The 16,349-nt window shown below is 31.5% G+C and overlaps 3 protein-coding genes across 4 annotated transcripts; 1 reads left to right on the top strand and 2 right to left on the bottom strand.

The window, feature by feature from the left end:
* Positions 1-365: 365 nt before the first annotated feature.
* On the top strand, positions 366-2,705 carry LOC114178593 (33 kDa ribonucleoprotein, chloroplastic). 2 transcript variants are annotated; one of them, XM_028064606.1, is made up of 4 exons: positions 366-882; positions 1,022-1,123; positions 1,942-2,245; positions 2,323-2,705. In XM_028064606.1, the coding sequence occupies exons 1-4, from the start codon at positions 466-468 to the stop codon at positions 2,358-2,360; spliced, it is 861 nt and encodes a 286-aa protein (XP_027920407.1). In that variant the 5' UTR covers positions 366-465; the 3' UTR covers positions 2,361-2,705. The 2 variants fall into 2 exon arrangements, with proteins under 2 accessions (XP_027920407.1, XP_027920399.1); XM_028064598.1 differs by having other exon boundaries at positions 370-882; positions 1,942-2,250.
* A 785-nt stretch (positions 2,706-3,490) lies between these two features.
* LOC114175783 (putative deoxyribonuclease TATDN1) lies at positions 3,491-8,356 on the bottom strand. The gene is made up of 12 exons (XM_028060585.1): positions 8,274-8,356; positions 8,161-8,181; positions 7,991-8,091; positions 7,643-7,700; positions 7,509-7,552; positions 7,360-7,440; positions 7,054-7,124; positions 6,821-6,931; positions 6,310-6,392; positions 5,689-5,905; positions 5,321-5,404; positions 3,491-4,069 (listed from the first exon to the last, which is right to left on the bottom strand). Exons 1-12 carry the CDS (start codon positions 8,293-8,295, stop codon positions 4,003-4,005), a joined length of 960 nt encoding a protein of 319 aa, XP_027916386.1. The 5' UTR covers positions 8,296-8,356; the 3' UTR covers positions 3,491-4,002.
* Positions 8,357-10,419: 2,063 nt separating this feature from the next.
* On the bottom strand, positions 10,420-11,908 carry LOC114164445 (syntaxin-121-like). Its single transcript, XM_028049124.1, has 2 exons — positions 11,226-11,908; positions 10,420-11,141 (listed from the first exon to the last, which is right to left on the bottom strand). Exons 1-2 carry the CDS (start codon positions 11,776-11,778, stop codon positions 10,789-10,791), a joined length of 906 nt encoding a protein of 301 aa, XP_027904925.1. The 5' UTR covers positions 11,779-11,908; the 3' UTR covers positions 10,420-10,788.
* Between the last annotated feature and the right edge of the window lie 4,441 nt (positions 11,909-16,349).

Raw genomic sequence — 16,349 nt, 5'->3', positions numbered from 1 at the left:
TTATCTATCAAAGGCCATATATTGTTCAAATTTTAAATTTTTCATAATTCTATTATTTTTATAGTAATTATATTACAAAGAAATTCAAAAAAATTTTATTAGTCAAAAGTATAAAAATGAATGATAATTGATGCATAAAACTTGAACTATAGTACTGACATATTACATTTTTCAAAGAAATACCTAAATCAATTCGGAAACTAATTTCATAAAAACATTGAATATTCCACAATAACGAAACCATGCAAAATGGAAACAGGGATCTTTATTTTAATTTTGAAGTAAAAAATTAAAAAAGAAAAAAAAAATGGATGAAAGGAAGTGAGAGTAACATCTGGAAGTGTCCCCAAGCAAAGGAATCTTATCCTGCTAAGTAACTCTGCAGGAATAACAATAGGTGTCACTTCACTTCCAATTCCATACTCAATTCTGAAAAAGCAACCATTTTTCTCTCTCACACACTAAATGGCTGCTGCAGCTTCTTTTTCCTCTTCTATCTGCAACAGAATATACAACCTTTCCCTCACCCACTCTTCCATTTCACGCACCTCCAACTTCCCTCAGAGACCCATTTTCCAAAAACCACTCAATCTTAACCACAAGTCCCAAAATTTCAGTCTTTCATTTCTCCCACTTCATCGTCTGTCCCCACCGTCCGCCACCTTCGATGGGTCGGAAGTGGGTCAAGACATCACAGAGTCCCGACAAGACGAACCGGTAACAGAAACCTCTGAAAAAACAGAACAAGAGGCAGAGCAAAAGGTTTCAGACTCGAACGATAACGAGGCCGGGAGGCTCTATATTGGAAACTTGCCATATTCAATTACTAATTCCCAATTGGAAGAGCTCTTTGGAGAAGCTGGCACCGTGCTGTCTGTTGAGGTTTCCTCTTTTCACCATTTTTATTGTCCCTTTTTTTCATCCTTTGTGCTTATTTTTCTCCTTGATCGATGGTTTTAAGGTATTTATGGTGCAATCTAATGCTGGTCCGTACCATGTTTCTTTTGATTCAATTTTATAGATTGTGTATGATCGTGTCACGAGTAGAAGCAGGGGATTCGCATTTGTTACAATGGCAAGCGTAGAAGATGCTAAAGAGGCAATTCGAATGTTTGATGGCTCTGTAAGTTTCAGTACATTACCTGCTATATAATTTTGTTATTGAAAGATGCTAGTAAAACACCCTCTACACTCCAATTCATGTAGGTCTTATTCTCCATTTAGCAGGTTTCATTCCCAAACTAGCGAACACTTGAATTACAATCAATAGGTGAAAATATGCTGCAAAGAGTGTTAGTGAGAGTGTATCATTAGAATTGCTGAGTTGGTATTAGCTCTTGCATCCTTATAAAAAGCAATACTCAAATTATTTTATTAAAAGCTTTGATCACATCTGATCTTTCTAATATAATTATGACCTGAATGCTAATATTGATTTTTTTTATCAGAAAAAAATGAATAAATTAAAGAAAATAGAGTACTTGGAGTACTCTAACCTTCTACAAAAAGAGTTACATATTTTAGAGGTACCTATATTAACAAAGGGTTGAAGAAGAGACCAATATGTTAGTCTAATATTACAATAATCTATAATTGCATAAATGTTATAGCATGACAGACATATTTACTAATGGAATAATTTTTCAAACCTTGCCATTTCATATTAATCTAGAAGAGAGGTTACAGAATCACAGAATTATGCTCCTCATATTCATATTAATCTAGAAGAGAAGTTACAGAATCACATGAAATTATGCTCTTAATATGATATTATGCTAACGTAATGGACATAATGGCATTTTCCTATACCTTGTTTAACCTGTTGCAACATTATCCCCTATATTTGCATATGCTTTTTGTCATCCAATTTTATTCTTGCAGTAGAGGAGTTGTATTATCCTTTTGTCATTCCATATCATTGATTAGTGTTTGGTTGAGCAGCAAGTTGGTGGTAGGACTGCAAAGGTGAACTTCCCAGAGGTACCGAAAGGTGGGGAAAGATTGGTAATGGCGGCAAGAGTGAGGAACAACAACAGAGGCTTTGTAGACAGCCCTTACAAGATATATTGTGGAAACCTTGGGTGGGGAGTGAACTCACAGAGTCTTAGAGAAGCTTTTGCTGAGCAGCCAGGTGTATTGAGTGCCAAGGTCGTCTATGAGAAGGACAGTGGAAGATCTCGAGGTTTCGGCTTTGTTTCTTTTACCACTGCCGAGTCTGCAGCAGCTGCCTTGGACTTCATGAATGGTCTGGTAAGAACATTTTCGGTACATCAATTTTGCAATTTCAACTTCATCCTTCTGATGTAATGATACGTTTTTCAGGAAGTACAAGGTCGCCCTTTGCGGTTGAATATGGCTGAAACTAGGACAGCATCATCTCCACCAGTAATCGGGGAAGATTCAGGAATCAATGTTGAAAGCTCGGAATTGGTCTCGAGTGCCAGAACATAAGGAAATTTAATCGATCAAAATTTTGCCCGCAAAATTCACTCGGCAAATTTCCTGTCAATTTGCCAGTCATATCGGTATGAAGTAAGTAGATCCTCAGGCAGTTGTGAAATGTATTTTTTATTGAACGAGTAACGATCATATGTGTATGGTATGGGGGTCCATGTTAATTATACAGTTTGTAATTATGAAAGTCTAGCTTTCAGAGTTTGGTCAACTAATAATTTATTCAAGCGAATTCTTTTTTAAGTCCTAAACTGTTTAACATGGAAGCCAAGGCGACAGATTAGAGCCACTAATTCGCTACGAGTGCTAGCTGAAAGCAGGAAAGCATCTTGGCTCCGAATGTTAAAGGCAATAACTCTTCGCACCAGCTTCCATTTAAAGCAAGTGATTAATTCAAGTTATTTCTATATCGTCATTACTTTGTTCATAATTTTTTATAGCACCAAGACTGATGATTACCAAGTAACCCAGATGTTTGGCATGAGAATGATTCGCAACTTCTTTAGGGTAAACTTTATAATCAACTGTAGTAAAATTTATATATAAATGTATAAATCCAAATGAAAAATAAAATACTTGATATTAAAGCTATTAAAGATGATAAATGGATTTGTTCAAAACAAATAACCTAATTGACCCGAATTCTCAATGGACTGTTACTTTTAAATATGATATACAGTCCTGCATTTGAATCAAGATTTTGACCTTTTTAAGCAGTAAAAACAATTAAAAGAAAAATTAAAATTATTATATATTTTAAAATTTTAGTAACATTAATAAAATTAATTTTGATTTTAGATATAATGACTACAAATAGAAATTATAATTATAATACATACGTATGTTTAAATAAAAGTACAACTTTTAAACTTATTTTTTAAAGCGATTCAACCTAAATCCATTGAGATTGTGCGATACAGGAAGCAGATAAAAAAATGATGTGATTCGTTTTAAGCAAGATTTTTCTAATCTGATACTGATTCATTCCCTCTTGATAGCTCTGCTCGATATCACATTTTCAGACGAAACTCCATCATTGTCAACAACAGGTTTTATGCTTAGTTAATTTAATAACTTTTTGAAACAAAACATGGTATGACGATGACAGTGACTGTTGCATCATCTTACACCAGGCTTGAGCAGTTGAACTCATACTGACTTTAAAAAAAATGAAAAGCAACAAAAATGTTTGGAGGCAGCACTTAGGGGACTGCAGACCCACCACCAATCAGCCTAATCAGCCTCGATTGATTTACTTCTTGACATGAAATCCAATAAAAACATATCCACTACATACGGCATATAGAATCCAATTGGCTTCTGGTTTAGTACCATAGTTTCTTTCTTCAGATTATAAGCTCATTAAAATAGAATGCAATAATTTGTCATACACTCTCATCAGATCGACCTCTGGGAATCAGTTCTGATTTGTCACTTCCCAAAGAGGACTGGAATTTCAAGGACACTTAGCTTTCTCAAGAAAAATGCAGATATGGGTTACCAAACAGCTCCGAAGAAAAGCAAAGGTCAAGTTACTAGCAGGTCTGTTTAAGAAGAATTGCCGCCAGCTAGTAGAGCATCAGCTGCAGAATCCAAGTCATGAGGGAAAAAAATCCTGCAAAGCAATATTTTTATTGGAGCTCCACAGCGCATATTACGAAAATATACACATGCACACGCACATCCAACAGAATAACAACATAGATAGTCCATATGGCAACGAGTCACGAGCAAATTAGGCAAGCAGCATGGCATTCAAAATCAGTAGATGGTATTCTAGTACTTGTCCGAGACGCTTCCCATCAATCAAGACTTTAACCATCTAACAACTTAGCAATAAGTTAAGTTCAATTTTTTGAAAAAGAAAAATATGCATGAGATCAATCGACCGAGACAAATTTGGCCAAGTCTAATGTAAATGGATGACCTAGATTTTTATTTCCACCTTCTTCCTATGATTACCATTCGCATACAATATGAGCATCAGATACAATACACAATGAAATACCAACAACATACTCTCTAACACAATCTTTTGAATATGCCATCTCCCATTTACTGGAAATTATTGAAATCATGAGTTTTGATGGGTCTCATCCCACATTTAATGATTCTCTCTCCCAACTTTTGCGATTGTAAATTTTTTTAACTACACAAGTGTGCATGTTAGAGAGTATTGCTAGAACTTTCCCTATATATATTTAATACGATGATATATCAATTCTTAAGAGATGTAAAGTTTAGAATACATATTCAAAAATCTCAAATTAACAACATACTTCATTCTGCCATTGCAAAAGAAACAAGTTAAATCATAAAATTGGTTTATAAGCATTTTTATTTTGAAAAGATGAATTATACGTTCATGGAAGTACTGAGACATTGGACACTGGTGGAGTCATGGATGGATACACACGACATAACTTTGATGCTGCTAGAAATCTTGAAATGGAATCTTTGTTTCTTGAAGAACCAGAGATAATTACAGAAGTTATCCCCTTTCTAGATGATGCTCAACGAGAAAATAAAATTGATACTATTCTATTTCTGGAAATTAAGAAATTACTTATAATTTCTGTTTTATAGTTGGTAATGTATAAGTATTTTTTGTTTGGATTTTCGGAAGACATTTATTTACAATTTTTATTTTATATTTACCATGTTTAAGAAGTATCTCTTAATTTGATTATTTTCAATACGAAGTACTATACATATCATATCCTATACTTTTCAAGAATTGACATATTGGTGTATTAGATGAGTCATATCTGATACAGTTGTATCTGTGCATGATCAAAGGCTAGTAATTCCACAAGTTCTTACTTCCATCAGTAACAGACCCAAGTCTAGAGACAAGCTATGTTACCTGCAAGTGTTATGGTATATTGTTCTGCTGAGGTTAGCCACGTCATTGATGCCTTTACAGCCAGCGACAACTTCAAGAACTTGCCTGGAAAATTGCAATCATGATTATTTGAAGAAGAGGTATAATTCTATGCATAATGTTAAATTCATTTAGTTTTAAGTATAGGATAGTCTTAACGTAACAAGAAGGACAAAACTAGCAAATCATGCCGAGGGTTTCAATTCTAGCAAACTTGAATATTGATTTCCTAACTACAGTTACATTCAATAGAAGATATTCCTTGCGACTATGGTACCAAAGCCATATTGAAGCAGTTAATAAACTAGGAAGTTGTCACAAGCCAGCTTAAACAAAACCATGCCACTTACTTAACTAAACAAGGTTCATTACGGCCTTTAACAATGCACTCCGGATCATACTTCTCTTTCTTCTTAGAAGGCCATGTAGATTTAACAAAACCAATTCCTGCATGAGTATTCTTGATTTCACAGTATGGTGAGTCTGTCTCAATCATCATTCTCTCAATAGGTATACCCTTAACAACATCAAGGTTCTCAGTTGTCTTCAGAGAGCACCCATTTATGCCTGCCACAGAACCAAGGTAATATTGATGAGATTTAATTGGATTTCTAGTACTCAATCACTCAATCATCACAATCCAATATCTGAAACAGAAATTTTGTGCAACTTTTAACCAAGGAAAGTTAAACACACCAATATCCTCCACAGAAATACGTAATTAGCCTTTACACATTGCACTTTTTACGTTTATTTTTATGTTTCCTTTTCTTTTTTTAGTATCCAAATATCAGAACCAATGATGTGAAAACAGAAATCTTTCTCAAGGTATATTCATCTTTTTATCTCAACAAAATTGCAATTAGAACAATAAAATCCTATCTTTGAAAAGGAAAAGCCTAATATCAGTATCAGACATATCAAGGTAACTTCAAATTGGTCAAAAATAATCCTTCAAAAGGTGGACTTACCTATATACATTTTATCAAATGAGAGAAGCTTAATGCTATCATCCATACTACCAGTAAATGAATGGGTGACTCCGGCGGTGAACCTGATGTACAAGTAAAAATGGTTAGTACAATTTACATTTTGAATTGCTTATCTTATAAAATACAAGCTATAGAATAAAACACATGCTCTGACGTATATTAAGCTCAAAAATATGGGTAAACAAGATAAAAAAAAATTCAATGTTATTTCTTATTTTTTTGCGAATAATGTTTGTATCATGTTTGTCAAAGGCCTCAATGTTGCAAGTTGCCTATAAGGGGATCTTAAACCGTTTATATCTATTTTCCCCTTCATTCCTGAAATTGAAAGCAGAAATACAACAGCCTAGGATGGGAATGGTACCGTCAACTCTCAATATTAAATTCATCTTCACAATATAAATAGAATGATAAGCTAACCACAAAATAAACTAAAGCAGCGGGATTAGAACATTATTAATTTCAAAACCTTGAGATCCAGCAATCGCACCTGTCCTTATTTTTCTCCACTATTTCACAGAAATCTGCAGCAGCTTCTCGCATGTGCAAAAACATAGGCAGTTTTGTGATATATGCTAATTCAAATTGCTTCTCGAAATACCTTGCTTTCACAGATAAAAAAAAATATATGATTTGTTCATGATTTTAATATATTACAAAAATCAATAAAAGAGAAAAAGAATTGGACGCATATCTAATTGAGACTATGGTGAGAATGCATACTTCTTTTGAATCTCTGCTGGGCAAAAATGAAGCCTATCATAGTCCAATCCACATTCTCCAATAGCAACCACCTTGCATATGAAGAAAAGTAAAAATAATATGACAGTTATTTCTAAATACTTGGGTAGTTTCTGAACTAGAATAGAACACAAGTCCTGCAACTATATGAGAATAACATACACAATGACAATGTTTAGTGAGCATGTTTACTACAAATGAGACGGAATTCAACTATGAAGATCTGAGATATCTAGTTAAAAGTTAGAGATGTTTGATAGTTGTCTTACCACAAATGTATAACCATACCTTTCCTTTCTGAATTCCGTCTTTAGCCAAGGACAAAAGAGCTTGAAAATGCTTTTCTGGATCTCCACTCTCCTCAAATTCCTGAACCAATACACTAAGTCAAGTTTACAAACACTTCCACAGAAGAGTTCCTAAAGGTGAAAAACAACCTTGCATCGTGTTGGATGCACACCAACGGTGCAGAAAAGTCTTCCTATACTTGATCAATAAATCATCAAATTAGTGAAAGTCCACATTCTTCACTTGAAAGTCATCAAGAGAAAGCAATGTTAATAAAACAAACCATCTGTTTCTGCAATAGCGAGCGCTTCCCTTGATTCTTCAAGAGACCCACCAGTTACCTGCAACACAAAAAGCAAGTCCTAACTAACCATAAACTATTCAAACATAAACACAGTTCATATTGTATGTTATCAAAATGGTGTCGAAAAATCCTTTGTCCAATCAACAGCTTTAAAATACCCAAAGCATCTCTCCTTGTCCCAATTGAAACATATAATATCTTCTTCAACTTTCAATTTCATAAATCTGAATTTCTCTTAATTTGATCAAATAATGATTAAAGCAAAACTAACATTCGTAATAAAACTTGACATTACAGAAAGGTTGGTTGAGAAATGCGGCACATTACAATAATTCGGGTAACACCAGCAGCCCAAGCCCTGTTCAAAACGGTTGCAATATCGGAGACGTGACATTGCTTGCCATGGTATATTCCCTTGAACATGCCGTCTGCAGTTTTTGGAATTAGATAGAGAATATACGAATGAAGAACATAAAATGTTTGATGAAATGCCTCACCGGTGAAATTGACGGCTATATCTGGATTTGAGTTCGTTGGAGAGAAAATAAATTGTTAGTTCATTTGAGTTAAAATCTGAATCGAAAGCAAAGTGCGGAAGCGTGTTAGTTACCTATCATTCGAATGCCTGCCATGGTTGGTTGGCTTGCCTCGCTCAACAGTGAGGTGCAAGTGGAGTAAGTACTGGTTCGTTGATAATTGGGGCTGGCGGGCTGCCCTTTTATACGCTGTGCCCAATTTCCATTCTATCACTTTTTATTATTATTATTATTATTATTATTATTATTATTATTATTATTATTATTATTATTATTATTATTATTATCATAAATACATCTTTCTATTTTTATTATCGTATAAACATTTGTATCTATTATTTAAAGTAATTTAGTAATGGATATTATATTTTAACCCTTTATTTTTATCATTTTTAATTTATTATTTCAATTATTATTAAATTATTTATTTTAATTTCTTTTAGTGATATGATAATCTAATAATAATTAAAAAATAAGTTAAAAATGGATAAAAAAATTGATTAAAATACGATTATCCTCTTGCAATACTCATTTAGAAGTTATCATTTGTGTTTTATCTATACTTAAATGTCCTTCCTTAAAATAACAACCAGTAACATGATTTACTTTAAAATATCTTATAACAAAATATATTATTTAAATAGTTTTAAATGAAATTAAAACTTTATAAATTTATGAAAGTATTTTTAAAAATAGAATTTTAATTTATTTTAAAATATGTAAGAACTTGAAATCATTTATTCTCTTCTACTTGTTTTGTACTTATTTGTTGTTAACTAGTTTTTTTTTTTTTTTTTACTTTCTTCTCATTCAATCAAAGTTTTATTAATTAAGATGGAACTTAGTTAGATTTGATTTTAGTCGGAATGATATAAAAGTAAGATGTAATATTAAGATTCATTTAAAATTTATAAATTGTAATAATATTGGATATGAAGAGAGAAAAATTAAAATACATTCAATTTAAATTGATTTTTCTTTAATATTTCGTTCAAATATAATAATTTAATTTACCGAATTATTATTAATTAAAATATTTTAATTTTCATCATATTTAAAAATATATTTTAATATTAAATAATATTTAGTTATCCAAAAATATTAGTTAGTATTTTTTAAGTCGAAATTGATTATTCTTTTGCTAAATTTTGTTAAGATTTTTAAGATGATGATGACAAGTATTTTTTAGACTGATATCAGTTAAAACTTTTTCGATTAAAGTTGACTGAGATTTCTTTTGGTTACAATTATAGTAAGAGATGACTGAAAAATTCTCTTTAAACACATTGAAAAAGCAAGAGTCCTTATATATTGATCTTAAGTAAAAAAATGTGGTTAATGTTGATGGGATAAGAACTTTAATTAACGTTAACAAAAAATAAATTAGTTTATATCAATAAAAGATTGTATTTAATAGTAGTAAAATTAAACATTAATTGTAGTTGATTAATCAAATCATGACTAATGCTAATCGAAAAATAAAATAACATTATTATAGCTGATGAAATCTTGACCAATATCAAATAACATTGTCTCAAGGTTAAACCAATGATCAATTAGAGTAAACCAATGATGAGAAAATGTTATGAAAAAAAAATTATAATAAGTTTTAAATTTTTATTTTTTAAGTAAGATTTTAAATTTTAAAAATAATTACATTATTTTGATAACTTTTTAAAAATTTAATTTCCGTAAAACAAGATACCCATACAACCTAATTTATTATAACATTCCAAAATGTACATAAATTATCCTGTGAAAAACAATTAATCCATATATGACGGAAACGGATAAGAAATTTAAATGGAAAACGGATAACATCACGAATTTGAATTTTCTGTTGCTTTTTTTTATTGTTTATGTTGTTTTTTTATTGTTTATCTAATATGTTTTTATAATACATTAATTATCATTAATTAATTTTTAACATTTTAAAATATATTAAAAAGAATATTTAAAATATTAATACATTATATTTGTATTTGTAATGTTTAACATATGACAGAAAAGAAAAGTAGAGAATCTAAACTCCAATGTCACCCTCTCCCGTTACATATTTCGTGTTCTGCGATAACCAGACAAAAAGAATTAAACAAAATTCAGGAAAACAAAATGATACATAATCTTCCCGTATTATACAACCAAATGAAAAACAACATTTATGAAGTTTTAATATATATATATATATATATATATATATATATATATATACACCTACACCACATGAAATATATATCCAAGGTAAATTATAGGTCACGCCTACAATATATTGCTATATACACTTGTTAACATGAACAACATCCCCGCCGTAACCCTTGCTTCCATTCTCTTCTCTTTACCCTACTTTCATAGATGCCATGAAGAGATAAAACTGCTTTAGCTTCAGTCTCCATATGCAAGTAAAACTTCCATTGTCGGAAAATTCCTCAAACAGTCGTTAAACAAAGACAAGGAAAAAGTTACAAAACGTTACCAAAATACATATACGATCACAGAATGAAAGCCATTTTCACATGGGAAGAAGGTCAAATGAGCTTTGACTTCTCTTCACCTTGCCACCACTACAAATGATAAGACATGAAAATGTGATCAACTTCTGAAAACAATGGGGAGAACTATGACCAAAACGATAATGAAGAGGAGTATGGCGAAACAGGTGAAGTTACGGGTGTTCTTCTGATGATTCTTCACAACCTGCAAATGATGCACGCCTTTGATGACGGAGGAACTTGCAAGCGCCATGTGGCTCTCTATGTCATCCAAGTGTTCACCCTGATGTTGGACCAGCACCGCCATGTCCAAGAACACTTGGTGCAGCTCATGTAGACTTCTCTCTATCTCTTTTACCGTGCCATGTCTCTCCTGAATCTCTTGGATGGTGTCCATTATGGTGGCTCTCCCTTGCTGTTGGATGGCTTTCTGTAAGAAACTTTCACTCTCACCTGCTCAATCAATACGTGTGTCATCGTGCCATCAAATTCCGATAAAATAATATACTTCAAAACAGAAATGTGAATATTGGTTACCCGTAGAGATGAGGAGATCAATGGTTTCAGGATCAGGGTTCTCTCCGGTGACAGCGTAATATCTACGTTGCACGGTGTCTCGGTACTCGTACGATATCTGCTCTCTCAGCTTATTGAAACTGTCCATGGAGTGTTTGAGATTCTTGGTCAAGGCTCCGACCAGCGCGATTCGGGTCCGGTGGGAGTAGGAACCGGGTCCGCAGTCGGGCAAGGAGAGGGTGGCTTGGTTGGCGCGGTGGAGAGCCTCCAAGCGAGTCTTCACAAGCTTGGCTTTGGTGAGAGCAAGAGCCACGTCCAGGTCCATGCGAGATCGAAGCTCCCTAACGCCCTTAGGGCTGTGAAGCGCTTTTCCGTTTTGGTTTGAGGCACGGAGACTTAGGTGGAGACGCTCTAGCTCCTTCAGTTCTTCCTTCACCGATTCCACTTCTTTGAAGAACTTGTCCATGTCCATGCCACCTTGTGTTATTTCGATCACGTGCTGCCCTTCTTGTTCTTGCTGCTGCTGCTGCTGCTGCTTTCCCTTCCAGAACAAACTCGATAGCAAGTCGTTCATTCTATTGATTCTAAACAAGAAAATCTTTCTTATTATCGAACTTTATATGATCGAGAAAGGTCCTTTTTCTGTTCTCGTAGATTCTGTGAATGATAAGGGCAAGAGAGAAAAAAGGTAACAGTATCTGAAACAAAAGAAGGAAAAGATCATTTGAGAAATAGCAAATAAAAGGGTTTTGTTGCGTTATATAGGGTGGCTAATGTGCCTGTGCTCACTAGTTTTTCATTGAAATTGAAGTTGGTGGTGTACTTGGAGACGGAGAGAAACAGAAAAGGATGATAATTATATGGTCAAATGAATGGATTATTTACCTGAAGCATGATTAAGGAAAAAAGATACTATGAGAGGAAGCACCCCAGAAATAGACGGAAGAGGGTAACGATTCGTTAATTATAGTTTAGAGAAAGAGTTATGATTTACTACTTTAATTCATTAACTAGTTATGTATTAACTGTATATAGTAACTAGTTTGTCTGAAACTAGGGTTGAAGTGTGGTGTTCTACGGCGTGTACCTGCTGAACATGAAGCTTCCTATGAATAGTTGGTCCTTGGTTTCATCGGTACAAGGCTTATCTAAAATAAACTTGTATAGATAATTTTTTAGTATTTATTCCTCTCTTTCAAGATAACTTTTTTTTTTACATCGTATAATTAACGTGGTGCTGTATATTATAGTACCAATTTCAAATCAAGATTATTAGAAATTAAAAAATAAGAACGATATTTATTAAATAAAAATTACGAGACTCTCAAATTTTTATAGTTTTTAATAAAATTTATCCAAACTAGGAGTTCTGTAAATTTATTTATTTTTAATTATTTTTATGTCATCCTTTTAAATATAACTTGAAAAGAAAAGAAAAACATAACAAATAAAATCATTAAAAAAATTATATAAATAATATAAAAAATTTTAGAACAAAATTGAATAATATATATATATATAATTCATATCTATATACAAACCATGTCGCACTTATGCGTTTGCTTTTAGCTTTTTTTTATGTATCTATATGTACAATATTGAGAATAATCAATGACAATTTATTATGGGTATAGGTAGATTGGTTGAAAAAGAAAACAGTAAATTATTAATTTGTAAGATTGTGTATCAACTGATATTTAATACATTTGATCAAAATTTGGAGTTAATGAGCTATATGTGATGAAGTCAATGGTAGTTATCTATAAATATACAAACTATTTTAGTAGGTGTCTATAAATATACATTCGTTCAAAAACTGAAATATATATTTACTACATACATGATGTAGAAAAAAAATTAGTAAATGAAAATATCATAGATTTACATTCTTAAACATTTCTTTATAATTGGGAGGCCAAATAAAGATTGATGTCTAGGATGTGTTCCAGCTTTCCTGCATTTTAAAAAAAGTAAATATTATTGTTAATATATATGCAAATAACAGAAACATTATGTATCAATTGAATTATGTATAAATAATAATTAAAAAATCTTTATTTACCTTTGAAGCAGTCTTCTTAATTCTTTGTAGAAGACATGGTTTATAAGTTGTTGAGTTTTAAAGAACTAAAAAATATCATTGATTATTGTTATTTACTTATAAGACATTAAATGTATATGTAATGGTATACAAATATTGAAGAAATAGTAATAACCTCATTGATGCATATATTTTGATAAACACAGATTGTTGTTGTAGTGAGTATGGATTCGCAATGATTTTTGTTGTTGTAGCAAAAACACATGCGTTTTTGCGCATGTCTGTTCGTATTTTTTAATATTTTATAGAAATTTGAGTTAAGTTTAACTCTCATGCTAAAAGCAAAAATATTAAAATATCTTTCATCGTTGAACCATGTCATTGCGGCTATTGAGCCTCCACATCCGTCACCATTGTCACTACACCTCCATTCTCCATTGTTGTTGCAATCCGTTTTAGAGGAAGCAATTAGAGAGAGTGTAAACCAATGATAATTTATGGGAAGCTTGTTTAAGAAAACACGTTCTAAATAATTTGTTTCGGAAATCTTGTTCTTGAAATCCTATTCCAGACTGCATCTTATATGTTTTCAAAAGTTTGTTCTGAAAAGTTCATCTAAAAAAGTATTTCATATGTTCTGGAAAGCTTATTTTGAAAATTCTGGTATAGAAAGCTCTTTACAAAATGTATTTCATATGCTTTAGAAATTCTATTTCAATTTTTTTTTTCAAAAACCCTATTTTGGAAATCATGTTCTTAAAATTTCATAAAGTTTGTTCCAAAAATCTTGTTGAATAGGTAATCTTGAAGTCCCTTTAGGAAGGGTAGAAGGTTGTTTTGAAACATGTGACTGTTGTTAGAAATCATAGGAGCACAAATTTTCATTCATCTATAACAATGTATAAAGAATAGACACAATGAGTCATCTGTTAACGTTATTTTAATACAGTAAAAAATGTATTTTTTAATTCTTCTTGTAAATATTTTATAATTACTTGTTGATTAACCTTTAAATGTATTAGAGATTTCCTTCCTTCATACTTATTGCATTTACATTGTCATGTGCTTACTGAAAAAGTCATGTGCTTCTTCATCTCTTTGATTTGATTATCTAGTTGTTGTTTATTAAATGAAAATTTCAAAATGGTTTATAAATTTTGGATCTTTACTCTTAATATTTTGCCACTGTAGAAGAGATTTGTAGTTATTTTAGACAAAATTTAACATCTACATTGGGATAGACTAATATCTCTCTCGTAGTAGACTTGATTACTTTTATTATAACATGGAATTATGTGTACACTCAATCATATAAAAATGTATCCTTAAAAGGAATTATTAAGATAAATCAAGATTGTAAAATGTTCATTTTGGACCTTTTGAAATAAAACGAAAAGTAACGAAAGATTAAAAAATAATCAAGGAATTAAAAAAAAAATAAAAGATATTAAAAGGAAGCATTAATTGTTTTGTAAAAAAATATTGATAAAATTGACTTGACCAATATAATAACGATAAGTCTCACGAATATTTTTGATATCTTCCTTTAGTTGTACGTTATTTTGGTTATTTTTTTGTTATGATTTTTTGTTTCTTCTATTTTCTTTTATATTTAAGAATATGTCATTCTTATAAAATTATTTTATCTTTTAGGGATGAACAAAATTAATCTAACTAAACTTAACTATAATTATCTTTATTATATTAAAGTAACAAAAAAAAACTATTTTTAATAAAAATTAAATATTAAAGTAAAGAAAATTAATTAAAAAGTAAACAATATTGGTTTACTGTTTATTTTTAAAAAGCTGAACTTCTACTGGTTAACTGATCACTAATTGAATTATGTATTTTATTTTCTCATTTTCTTCAATGGTCTCTTATCCTAAACACTGTGCACACTCCTTTTTTAGTTCAATCACCACCACTAAGACAATGATCGTGAGCTTCTCATCCCTGTCACTACTATATAAGGTCATATTGTCTTGCTCTCGTCGTCCCACCTTACCATCTTCACTACAATTCTAACATCTCACATCCCACTCCACTGGTATGTCTTTTTTTGAACCTTAATCCTAACTAACATTTTATCCTTATCTTATATGGTTTTTGCATTCTTCTCATTTTTTTATACTCAATGCTTCACTACTTCCATTTGCATTTTTTTTCATCGTCTTCTAATATTTTTCTTAAATATTTAGGCCTTTACAAATTTCGGAAATTTATAATCTCCACATTGACAAAATAGTTATTTGTATAAAAGGTGAATACAAATCAATTCAAGCTTGTCATTTGGATATTTTTTATTGAAAATATACAGTTTGTTTATGTTATTGTTTATATACTTGCTATATTTAATTTGGGAAAAAACATTATGTTTTAATTGTTTAAGAGGGACCTTACGATTGTGGTGTTGGTGTTGAACAAACTTTTGGGTATGACATTTTTTTAGCACATTACAAAGCGATTATCCTTTTGCTCTATATCAATTAATTATGAAATTGAAAAATTTTCCTCTAAATTTTCTCCTCTTTTTTTGGAGGTTTTTAAATTCAGCACAATTAAAGAGTATTTAATTTTGATTCAGTTTGGTTTGGTTCGGTCTGGTTTGGTTTGGTTTAGTACGGTCCGGTTCAGAGCAATTTGATTTAGTCTGGTTCGATTCGGTTCGGTTCGGTTCAGAGTGGTTCAGTTTGGTTCAGTTCAGTTCGATCTAGTTTGGTTCATTTTGGTTCAGTGCGATTTGGTTCGGTTCGGTCTGGTCCGGTTAATTTCGATTCAATTTGGTTTAGTTCAATTTAGTATGGTTCAATTTGGTCTGGTTCGTTTCGGTTTGTTTTGGTTCAATGTGATTTGGTTCAGTTCGATTTAGTGTGGTTCAATTTGGTTCAGTGCGGTTCAGTTCGTTTCGATCTGGTCTAGTTTGGTTCAGTTCAATTCGGATCGGTTTAGTTTAATAAAAATTAATTTTTAAAAGGTTTAATTACTCGGATCATACCCAGTTTGGTTCGAAAATTTCAAAATGGTACCCACTTTGAACTTTGTCTCAATTTAGTACCTAATTTTGATTATTGCATCAATGTAGTACCCTCTGTTAAGTCTTC

This window comes from Vigna unguiculata, chromosome 1 (assembly GCF_004118075.2).
Source record: "Vigna unguiculata cultivar IT97K-499-35 chromosome 1, ASM411807v1, whole genome shotgun sequence".
NCBI lineage: Eukaryota > Viridiplantae > Streptophyta > Magnoliopsida > Fabales > Fabaceae > Vigna > Vigna unguiculata.
The sequence above is the reverse complement of the archived record's forward strand: the minus strand, read 5'-3'. Positions and strand labels throughout refer to the sequence as shown.

What these genes read in the sequence shown, in the direction of transcription:
- LOC114178593 (XM_028064598.1), top strand. Translation starts at nt 466, where the DNA reads ATGGCTGCTGCAGCTTCTTTTTCCTCTTCTATCTGCAACAGAATATAC. An exon ending in GCACCGTGCTGTCTGTTGAG is followed by an intron (nt 883 to 1,021) that starts GTTTCCTCTTTT and finishes TCAATTTTATAG; the next exon opens with ATTGTGTATGATCGTGTCAC. An exon ending in TGGACTTCATGAATGGTCTG is followed by an intron (nt 2,251 to 2,322) that starts GTAAGAACATTT and finishes TACGTTTTTCAG; the next exon opens with GAAGTACAAGGTCGCCCTTT.
- LOC114175783 (XM_028060585.1), bottom strand. Translation starts at nt 8,295, where the DNA reads ATGGCAGGCATTCGAATGATAG. An exon ending in ATTTGATAAAATGTATATAG is followed by an intron (nt 5,906 to 6,309) that starts GTAAGTCCACCT and finishes GTTCTGTGGCAG; the next exon opens with GCATAAATGGGTGCTCTCTG. An exon ending in ATATACCATAACACTTGCAG is followed by an intron (nt 4,070 to 5,320) that starts GTAACATAGCTT and finishes ATTGCTTTGCAG; the next exon opens with GATTTTTTTCCCTCATGACT.
- LOC114164445 (XM_028049124.1), bottom strand. Translation starts at nt 11,778, where the DNA reads ATGAACGACTTGCTATCGAGTTTGTTCTGGAAGGGAAAGCAGCAGCAG. An exon ending in TGATCTCCTCATCTCTACGG is followed by an intron (nt 11,142 to 11,225) that starts GTAACCAATATT and finishes TTGATTGAGCAG; the next exon opens with GTGAGAGTGAAAGTTTCTTA.